Raw genomic sequence first — 12013 nt, forward strand, 5'->3', positions numbered from 1 at the left:
AATTTTCAAACTTGCAAAATCGGAGCTAAATCCTGAAAAATGGTAAATTTTCCCACGTCGTGGACGGTTGACTAAAAAGAAATGGTCAGCTTTCCGGCCCGAATCCCGAAATACCGGTTTTTCTTTCACGTTGTCCGTTGGTTGCATAAAAAAAATGTTCAACTTACCGGCCCAGCTCCAGATATACCCGTCTGAGCGTTACTTCAGTGCTGATTTACTGAGCCTCAAGTCGAATTTTGCCCTATATTTAACCAAAATTCTCAAAATAGAGGACATTTGGGCGTCCTCCGAAGACACTTTCAAAAAAGTCAGAAAAGAGGACAAACCCTAGCTTAGGGTTGCCATACGTCCGGAATTTCCCGGGCATGTCCGGAATTTCACTTCACTTCGTCCGGGAGGAATTTCCAAAATATGCCTAAATGTCCGGAATTTTGAAGGCTTGAAGTAAAATCATAATTTTCTCGTAAATCAACATAAACAACATTATTTTGGCTAGATTTATGCTACGTGAATTTTTTCTTCGTGCTGCGCGCGATTTCGCATCACATGTATTGGTTTTAATATGGGGCAAACCACCCTCGCAAAAATTGCGATCAAAAATTTATAAAAATAGCGTTCATTTACAGAAATGAGTCTAATTATAATCGCCGTTTATTTGATGCTTTGTTCAATGATAGTGGTTCTAAACCTGGGTTAGTTTGCCTTTATTCTGGGCTTCGCGAAGATGTTGAACGTAATCAGCTTTCAAAATCGACTGTGAGTAAGTCTGGGTAAATTTGCCGACATTTAATTAAATCAGCTTATCAAATTTGGAGCTGGGCCACGGCAAATTGAAAATGGAGTCGCGCCCATAAAAGGTGGGAAGCTACCGGATTTGGGGTGTTTATATAGCTCAGTGGCGCAGTGCGCACCGGCTTTAGGCTGATAAATAATCTTGTCGGTGTGACACGAACATGACTTAACAATGTACAATTACGCTCCTTGCATTTTCGAAGTCATCCTCCTCCACCAGCTAGCTCTGTACCGCTAACTCTGATCATGTGGGCGGAGAGAGGATCAAAATTGTAGAGTAATATGTGAAGGAACCAGCGAGTTGGATCAATTGTAATTTGTAATTGTAATTGAATGTAATTAATTACATTTTTCAATGTAATTGTAATGTAATTGTAATTGAAGCATTTTTATTTTGTGTAATTGTAATTGTAATTTGACAAAAAATTTGCTCAATTACAATTTCAATTACATTAAATTGCTATTGAGACCGGACAAGCACAACATAAAATAATTGACTTATAATGCATTCTCTTTAAATGTCGACAAGGAATTTGGTGGATCCATTCGCGGAAGCCCTTGACTGCGCCCTTGCGGGCGAAGTTTTTTTTATTTTTACCGCTATGCTGGCCTCGGCTGCCATTGTATACAATTCTTAGATTACTAACCAACGGATGGATTCGCAACACGTGACTCACGATTGAATACGCCGAGAAGCCAACTGCTGAGCCGGCTAAAAGCAGCAGAATTGATAGTCCCATAGCTGGCGATCCAAGCGTCGAAATTTGATATGTATGGTCCTAATCGAAAGCTAGGGTCGCACTGATTCCGCAATAAAAGTATATTTCCAGGCAATGGTACCATCCCAAAATAGTCGTGAAAGTCTGGGAATCGGCATTGTTCTGAACAATCGCTGGGCGTAATTGGTAATTGTTGTGGTCATGCTGCTGCAGCGCTCTCACTTTTCAGAACAGTCGGCCTTGAACGGCGATTTTGGAGCAGTTACATTGCCCTGACGAGATTTTATTTTGTATTTTCGGAATTAGTACATCAATAGATTACGATAAAGACCAGATGCATCAAATTTGGACGCATGGATCGCCAGCTCTAGGACTACAAAGTTTGCTGCTTTTAGCCGGCTCTGCAGTACGTTTGTCGCTGCATTCATCCGTGACTCACATTTTGCGCATCTATCTATAGATAACTAACCTACGGATAGATGGGCAACACGTGATTCACGGTCGAGAGCCCAGATGCCGTCAGATTTGTTGTCGCTTCATAGCATGAAGCGGCAGGTTGTTGGCCAGATTGATGTTTGGTGCAGGGCAATCACGATGTTCAGGTTATTTAGTGACACAGTACACAGCCACTGGCCCGGCTATCATTGCATTAATATCAGGAGGATATTTCATGAGCATAATAAGTCATGATATTCACTCTACTATTAATTGGATTCAATATTGACTTCGGCTGTGATTTCCTTGAACTATTTTGGTTTGTCTAATCATTAGAGCGGCCATGTTTTGACATGTCAAAATTTGTCAAAATCGTAATAGTACAAAAGTTGCCTATTTCTGAGCCAAAAACGTTTTTTGATGCTAAACTACTTCGTTAGGACAGCTATAGTTCCTACCAGAAATGAAGATCTAAGAAGTTGGCTACAATTTTAACATTATGTGGTCAAAAAACGCCCTAATAATCAGAGATAGGTTTTAGTATGTAGTGCTAAATAAAGAGAATATGTTTTCATAATCCAGTCATAATTGATATGGAATAATTATATTTCGAATTACTGACTGAGGATATCATGTGTGCGTAGGGCTTGGCACAATGATTCTCGAATCTGAACATAATATGATTGCGGTGGAGGATGCATCAACGAGTCACAACTGGAGCTATTTCAATTCAAAGTCAGCTGTCATAAAATAATCCAGTTTTTGGGCAACACAGTCTTCTTGCTTTGCATGTTGATACTGCCTAGCCATGCAAAGATTCCTCCTATGTAAAAAAAGAGGTAAACCAACACTATGGCTGAAACCTTGACGTTGGTGTGTTGGCTTTTGTCCAATATCAGCTGGCAGTCCACTTCGCAATGGTGACATATCAAACTGACACATATTTCCTCAGTATTTATTATTTTCAATATTTAATATTATATTATATATATTATTCAATCGACTTTCGCTTGGGTATTGGGGATGCATCGTAGGGCTTTGCCGATCTTTTCATTGCCTTTGATTGGGTGACATGATGGATGTCGTACGCTAGCTGTGAAATATCCGGATTTGTCCGTCTTCTCCCCATTTGTCTCTGTAATCACAATCCCAGTCAATAATCTAACGCAGGGGTGAGCAAACTACGGGCAAATTCACGCAGCCATGCAATTCTTTCATCGTCCAGGCTGCATATCGGATAACTAATGCGGCATGTGACGATATTGAACCATCTGTTTTAGGTCATAAAATCAAGCCCCTTGTTATATGAGTGAAAATTCGTTACTCGTACCTTTCCATCATCAGAACAAAATCAGATGTACCGGTTGCTCCCATCCCTTTCAAACAATTTCCAACTTTGTGACTCAATACAGCCGTAGCCAAACTGACATTCATCTGGCATGAAAAACAGTCACATTTCAGCCCAGTGAATGATTGCAAGCGCATCATCTATACCAGTGCTTCTCAACCTATTTCAGTTCGCGTCCCACTTTCCATCCAGATTTCATTGCGTGGCCCACCACACATCCTTTTGCGACAAACGTTCAAACCACTACAGACAATAGAGCGAATAGCTGCGGGACTCGTGCACTTTGGGACCAAAAACTCATTTTCTCCGTAAGGCTGTAGTGAGTTTAGTCCGAAAGTGCACGAGCCCCGCAGGTCCGTCAATTACATGTTCCAGAATCATCATCCAAAGTGGAAGAAAGCGTTGAAAATTTTGACATTTTTCGACTTGGTCTTCGTGGTAGAGAACAGATCTACAAATTGGGATATATCATCGTTTCTTAAAATGTCTTCGCGGCCCAAGTGGACGCAGCCAACCGGTTGAAAAGCACTGATCTAGACCAGAGGTGTCAAACATATTTTTTGCCTACTTTAGATCGTGGATTTAAATTAACATGGGCCAATGGAAGTCCCGACTGGTAAAGTGCCAGGCTGCGCGACTCCACGTCAAACAGTTTTTGGATATCCGTCCATAATATATCTTGCCCTCTCCCATTCATGTTCATGTATCGAGATCCCTCTGCTTTCGATGAATAGAGAGTTCCGGAGAGTTCCGTCTGTTAGGATATAAGAATATATCGGGTATGGAATTTTGGGACTGTTTTCACATGGTAGGCCTACTAACATTTAATTTTCATAAGTCAAGTAATACCCAGAATTTTCGTTGCGCTTCGCGCGCGGTAGATACGGTGTGACAAATATGTGTAAACGAAAGTATCACTGAATATAATCTAAGATATCGGGTTACGTTCACACAGCATCACAGTAACTATGACCCCCCCCCCCCCCCACCATAACATTTGATACTATCGTTTCGCAATCTAGCAGTAACATGACGTGTCCAAATCCGGAAAAGTGAATATTGACTTTTTTTAACGTTAGACTTAGACCTGTTCTAGCAGACCACCGTTGAAACTTTCTGGACAAACGACACATTATATATTACCGCTTTTTTGTATTTCTCTTCAAATTACGGGCATTATTGTCATTGTTTCAGTTATTTTGTAAACATTTTGAAAACATACGAACTGCCATATTTTTAATTAACGTTTACTAATCGCGCAAAGTGTTGAAGCCGTATCCGACACAACTTGTCACCAATGCTCATCGACTAAACTAGGCGCCTTATAATATGGGGGAGGGCGCCATGCCATGATATTCTCTAAAACGGGGTGTTCAAGTAAACAAAGAATTAGTAGCACATTCCATATCAATACTATCATTTACATCCCATGATATGGACGACTGCCTATTCTGTCAAAAATTGACCCCGCCTGGGATGGATCAATATGAATCAAGCTCTTTACTCCTTCCTCATAGCTTTTGGCAGTCCATGCGAACGAATTACAATAGTTTTCAAAACTACTTACTTGAGTAGCTTCAAAGTCAGTCAATTCTACTTCTACTCCATGTAGTTTTAGGTTGCTTATGGAAGAAGTACTTTTACTCATACTTGAGTAGATTTTTTCATCGCTACTTCTATTTCTACTTGAGTAGCTTTCTTGACTACTTTGACCACCTCTGGTAGTGCTCACCGTATTACAATTATATGATCTAAAATTATCAGGTAAAGCTACCTTGAGGAGATACTGAGGATCGGAGCATAGAAAAATTGGACTTACAGGAGCGTACGGATTTGGATCAGTAAAGAGTCCATCTAATGGTATCTTCTTTGTTCCAGCAATAACCTAGGCCTAATTTTCACGTCACGGAATATGGTGGGTCTATGCGATCGTCTCATCGAAGAAATGCCCAAGTTGGCCCTTGGAACGTTCACGCAAGATGTGCTAGAGGCATTTTTTGGAAATTTAGTAAGATACTTAAACGTAATAAGGCGTTAGATTATTGACTGGGATTGTGATTGCAGAGACAAATGGGGAGAAGACGGACAAATCCGGATATTCCACATCTAGCGTACGACATCCATCATGTCACCCAATCAAAGGCAATGAAAAGATCGGCAAAGCCCTACGGCTACGATGCATCCCCAATACCCAAGCGAAAGTCGATTGAATAATATATATAAGATAATATTAAATATTGAAAATAATAAATACTGAGGATATATGTGTCAGTTTGATATGTCACCATTGCGAAGTGGACTGCCAGCTGATATTGGACAAAAGCCAACACACCAACGTCAAGGTTTCAGCCATAGTGTTGGTTTACCTCTTTTTTACATAGGAGGAATCTTTGCATGGCTAGGCAGTATCAACATGCAAAGCAAGAAGACTATGTTGCCCAAAAACTGGATTATTTTATGACAGCTGACTTCGAAGTGAAATAGCTCCAGTTGTGACTCGTTGATGCATCCTCCACCGCAATCATATTATGTTTAGATTCGAGAATCATTGTGCCCAGCCCTACGCACACATGATATCCTCAGTCAGTAATTCGAAATATAATTATTCCATATCAATTATGCCTGGATTATGAAAACATATTCTCTTTATTTAGCACTACATACTAAAACCTATCTCTGATTATTAGGGCGTTTTTTGACCACATAATGTTAAAATTGTAGCCAACTTCTTAGATCTTCATTTCTGGTAGGAACTATAGCTGTCCTAACGAAGTAGTTTAGCATCAAAAAACGTTTTTGGCTCAGAAATAGGCAACTTTTTACCACTACGATTTTGACAAATTTTGACATGTCAAAAAATGGCCGCTCTAATGATTATACAAACCAAAATAGTTCAAGGAAATCTCAGCCGAAGTCAATATTGAAACCAATTAATAATGGAGTGAATATCATGACTTATTTTGCTCATGAAATATCCTCCTGATATTGATGCAATGATAGCCGCGCCAGTGCCTGTGTACTGTATCACTAAATAACCTGTTGTGATTGCCCTATATCCTATCTGCACCAAACATCAATCTGGCCAACAACCTGCCGCTTCACGCTATGAAGCGACAACAAATCTGACGGCATCTGGGCTCTCGACCGTGAATCACGTGTTGCCCATCTATCCGTAGGTTAGTTATCTATAATCTATCCGTGGGTTGGCAATCCACAATACGATTTCAGATCACGATGCTGCATCGTTATTTCGTCTGGCTAACTAACCAGACCACTGGATATTATATAACGTCTTATCTGACAAAGCACGGTTTTGTTTTTACTCCTCATCCTAATTCCTACGTCCCTCGATAAAGATAATATTATTTCTTTAATTATATGCTATATACGCGAATCCAACACGTGCATATATTATAATACTTTTTCAACGACATACTGCACCCTATCCTTAATCCTAACCCATAGGAAATTAGGTAAAAAACATTTTACATTTCCAATTACGTGAGCCATAATTACCGAGCATACAAAACACGTCACAATGACATCTTACATAGCATAATATGTACGGCATAAACGCATTTATTACTACACAATCTGAACTAGACTTGAATTGTTGTTAAATACGACGCTACGGTTGTCAAGGAGCACGGTTGAATTTATGATTATTCAATTACATGTTCAACAGCAGTAATTGTAATTGTAATTGTAATGTAATTGAAGCATGCAAGGAGTAATTGTAATTGTAATTTGATATTTTTAGCATGGAGTAATTGTAATTGTAATGTAATTGAAACATTCATGAAAGTAATTGTAATTGTAATTGTAATTGAACTGAAATAATGTAATTGATCCAACTCTGGAAGGAACCAGTAGTATTGACATAATTCATTCAAATCATTTACCGACCATTATGCATATACTAAGCCCCCAGAAGTTGCATCCATTATATACTACGGAGGGCCCAAAATTAATGTTTATTTGTGGATGATGGGCTGACAAAATGGGGCTTCGAACCTGGTTACAACTTACAACACACAACCATATACTCCTTAACCGGATTGTGACCACTTCTAGTCGATAGACAAAGCTTTGCAGGTGTGACGTCATATTACTGGACAATGTGCTCATACCTCATTTTAAAATCCACTAGTGGGCGCTGACGAGCGTCCGGAATTTGTGTCACAAAAATATGGTAACCCTACCCTAGCTCAATGGATCGTCCACATACAATGTGTCGTTCAAAGTAACCGTTTATAGGGGCACTTATCAATGTTCAAACTGTATTTATGTCACTCAAACGAATAAAACAGCACTATTCAATGTGTCACGAAAATGAACTGTATAGTGTTAATGTGACTCAGTCGATGCAAGTACATTACACGCCCTTTGTCAATGAGTCTATTTAAAATACTTTTACGATCAAAATTACACAACTTGTATGTGCCCAGCTGTTTAAAACAGCGAAAGACTTGCAACGAGATTAGACCACTTATCTATATAGTAGTATCAAATGCCATTTTTACTGTACCAAGTTCAAGTATATTCATAAAATTTCATCACAAGACTGCAATACAATGAATGATAGGAAGATGCCGAAACGGCTAGGAGTAGTGTTTGAGATCAGACATCCCACCTCGGCCTAGACGATGTAAAGAGGAGGCATGCACACTGAATGAAAGTACAAGAAGATAAAAGCAGGTGACGGAAGGCGAGATCGATATGTCACAGTGACGTGCGGTGAGGTTCGTGGTTGGGGAGGCACGGACCCCCCCCCACACACACACACAAACACGCACGCACGCGAGATATTCAGTTTTAATCGATTTATTACAGATTACTCAACGAAAAGTATGAAAAGAAACACAAGAAATATTATTCAAGAACTTAATTTCGGTATTATTGGAACGGACACTGTTTGTGGACATTATTTGTAAATAAAGTCCATGCGCCTATCCTTTGCCACAAAAATTTCTGTGACTTCGTTGTAAAAGTCCTCCTTGTTCTCCTTCAGTTTCAAAAGTCTCTTCGCCTCAATTGAGATGAGGGCCAAAGAGGAAAGTCGCCCTGAATCGGTCCTATTTCGACTGTATGTCTTGAGTCTTTTTAACGCAGAGAAAGACCTTTCCACTGACGCTGTAGTAGCTGGCACAGTTAGCACCAGTTGGAGCAACTTTGTGGCCTCTGGAACCGTCTGAAGCAGATTCCTCACTGTTTGCGAGCTGTACAGTCCGATGAGGTCAGTCTTTAGTCTAACAAAGTCAAAAAACTTTGCAAATTTTGACAGGCTCTGTAGTTTGGTGTCATCAAAATGTCGTGACATCTCATTAAATTTTGTACAGTCGACCAAACCGAGGAAAGCTAGCTCCCCAAAATGATCGAACCTAGCTTTCATTTGAACAAGGATGTTATCCAGAATGCTGTAGAACATTCGTTTTCTCTCATCTCTGACCGACTGATTTCTTCCGCTATCGGTTAGTTCAAGTCTACTGCATTTCTGTTCAAATCGCTGGTACATCATGTTAAACTCTCTTCTCATGCGTTCAACAGCTTCGATGGTGTCCTGGATTCGCGCACAACAATAGCCAATGTCCATGACCTTGTTTTGCAACACTCTAAAAAGCGCATCGGTTTCACAAAATACGTCTTCATATGCCATAATTAAAAAGCATGTTGGTGCTTTTGTCAGCCAACGATAATATCCAGCGGCCATCATTTGAGTTTCATTATCCCAATTGTCAGGATTCTCAATAATGATACGAAATACGGCACGCATATCAGATTGGTACATGCTTGTTGTCGGTAGCAGGCGGGAATTTGAACTCCATCTTGTGGACGCTGCTCTTGGTAAGCGCCGTTTCACAACTTCATCCAATAAACGGGTGCGCTTCGAGGATTTGCTAAAAAATGACCCTAGTCCCTCAAGTGTTTTAAAAAACGCTCTGCTCTCAGGCATACATTTTGCTGAATGCTGGAGCACAAGGTTAAGTTTGTGTGCATAGCAGTGTGTGAACATGGCCTCTGGTACTTTTTCTTTAATTTTAGCTTGCACTCCATTAAGCTCTGATGCCATCACAGCAGCCCCGTCATATGTCTGAGCTACTAGCTTTTCGACACAGCTGTATTTTTTCAATACACCCAAGACATACGAAGCTACCGCAGAGGCTCGTCTGTCCTCACTTACGTCATCAAATCCCAAAAAGGCCTCCTTGACTTCACAGTCAAATCCCCTTTTTTCTACATAGCGTATAATAACAGAGATCTGTGCTTTATTTGTGACATCCGTTGTCTCGTCTACCTCTACAGCGACAAATTTGGCAGCATTAATCTCACTTTTTATATCATTACGAAATACATCACCGACTGCCTCAATTAAATCATTCTGCGTTCGATTTGACAAGCCAGAAAACACACTGGATGTCTCCAAATGTCTTGCCAACCTTTCATCTTTCTCGGCAAAAGCATGTAACAGCTCTACATAATTGCCGCGATTAGTAGAGCTTGCCTTCTCATTGTTGCCTCGAAATGCTATCTCCTGTTTACCTAAGAAGCAGGTTGCATTAATCAGGTCTTTTAAAATATCTCGGTTTTCCGTTACTTTTTGCATTGTGGATGCTAATATCGAGTCTCCGCTGTTCGTTCAAAGCCGTATCGATCCTGGAATTTCCGAAATATTTTGCGGAAATCGTGCTTTGAATGTGAGTTGTCGATCTCTCATGTCTGCTGAGGCTTCGTGGCAAATTTTTCAAGTCACAATATCCCGTGGTAGTCCAGACATTGTTAGAAGTTGAAAACAAAAGGCAGGGAAAGCAGTAAAGACGATTTTTTAAAGCGCAGCCACACAGCCATTCTTTTCGGGTATACCAGTCCGATTGAAAAGTGCGCATTTTCTTCTTTCCCATATTTTGAAGCAAACCTTTTAGTTGCGGCGTTGGTCTTCCGTTGCTGATCACTTCTATTTTTGCGCGAAACTCCAGTTTTGAGAAATCCCGAAGCTTGGATATATAATCCTCTTCCATTTTGGGAGCCCCAAGCGCGCTGTTTAATCACTGCGGTTCTGTATTTGATCAGCAAAACTAAATATGTCACTCACTATTATCACACCTAAATGATTAGACATCAGCCAGCCTGTGACAAATCAGGGTGATATTCATGATTGGGGATAGAGATGTCATTAGAATCGACCTGGTGTAAATAACTATTGCAGTCGAAAACACAATAAACGACCACAAACAACGACAACGCAGGCTATGTAAGTACATCAATCACATATCACAATTTAAGGTTATACAGCTATTGAATTTGAACACAGCATCAAGGCCACAAAAAACGACAATAGGCTATGCTAGTAGCTATCACATACCACAATTTAACGTATCTATGGATGGGAAATACATAACATATATATTTGTCGTCGCTACTATGCAATTCCTACAAGACTGTTGGATTCCGAAATCGATAGAGCGTTTCACTTTGCTGCAATTGTCCGATTGTTAGCGAATAGTGCATGAGCTAGATTCGTTTGTGCCTCCTCTGGCCATTGTTTTTCTGCGTTGGCATTGTCTATAATAAAGCCGACTGTCACCTTCTTTGACGATTTTTGGGGAGTTCTGGTGCTCTGACACTGCTAATATTTGGATTTTCAGAATCAGTGCGACGATAGCATTTGATTGATACCAATTATTATGAATTCCGAGCTATTTATGATGAATTGCATTGTTCCAAGTGAGGCACGACCCGCCCGTGCCTCACCCGTGCCTCACCCGTGCCTCACCTCTCCTTTCGCGCTGTATTTTTGAATAATAATGAGGCAAATTGATGATATTGGGTGAAAAAATGTTCAGATTTAGTTATTTATGAACATCGACGGAAAATATCAATAATCATCGAGGGTTTTCAAAATTTTCACTCACTCACTCTAACGACAGGTGAGGCAATATGTATGGATGTAGGCCTATCTAGACTTACATCGTTTTGGATAGTGTATTCCCGCATGAAGTCAACCTTCAACAAATTTTAATGGAGAGCGTTTTCGGCGATCGCGGTGCTATGAAGCGATACGCATTATCGTCTCGCAGTGCCGACTTTGGCATAACGACGACACAGGTCGCTGTGGCGCTACAGCAGCGCCAAGAAGTTGTACGAAAGAGAAGCATTGCTGGTGCCCGTGGCAGCAGTGTTTTGCACTATGCCAGGGGTGGCCGACCTTTTTGCCATTCACGGCCGCATTTCGACTACTCATGTTGCCTACGGCCGCATTCCAGGCATGGTCGTAATGGACTAGCTGGACGCCAAACCCATGCTAAAGTGTCTACTATGTCCATTTGCGGTGAACTCCGGACGAATCTATTTATTGATGTATAGGCATATTATACGCAACGAAATCGCGAGTGGGTCACTGTTCTGGTCATGCGGTGGAATTTGCTCACAGTCGCACCAAGCGCGAAAAAAATTTCAGATTGACTAATGAATTTCGTCATTAATATTAGTGGTTTTACATATTACTACCAAACATTTATCCTTTCTCGAGCCATGTGATCTGATTCAGAGATAGTGTAATGGTGATGCGTCCGGCTTCTCGATCGGTAGGTCGTTGGGTCGTGGGTTCGATCCAGTGTTGGGATGACTCGAGTCATGACTCGAGTCACCTTTTTCGTATGACTTGACTTGACTCGAGTCACTTTGCAAAAATGACTTGACTTGGCTTGACTCGGTGTATCAG

General features: G+C 40.6%; 1 protein-coding gene and 1 long non-coding RNA gene across 2 annotated transcripts in view; both read right to left on the bottom strand.

The window, feature by feature from the left end:
- Positions 1-12013, bottom strand: part of LOC145440140 (uncharacterized) — a 122383-nt gene that overhangs the window by 57493 nt on the left and 52877 nt on the right. The gene's annotated exons all lie outside the window — the stretch shown is intronic.
- On the bottom strand, positions 2890-4241 carry LOC145440749 (uncharacterized). The gene is made up of 3 exons (XM_080318489.1): positions 3863-4241; positions 3277-3380; positions 2890-3217 (listed from the first exon to the last, which is right to left on the bottom strand). Exons 1-3 carry the CDS (start codon positions 3995-3997, stop codon positions 3100-3102), a joined length of 357 nt encoding a protein of 118 aa, XP_080174615.1. The 5' UTR covers positions 3998-4241; the 3' UTR covers positions 2890-3099.

This window comes from Botryllus schlosseri, chromosome 6, assembly GCF_051294905.1.
Source record: "Botryllus schlosseri isolate E-star chromosome 6, Bs_hap1, whole genome shotgun sequence".
In the NCBI taxonomy this organism is placed as follows: domain Eukaryota; kingdom Metazoa; phylum Chordata; class Ascidiacea; order Stolidobranchia; family Styelidae; genus Botryllus; species Botryllus schlosseri.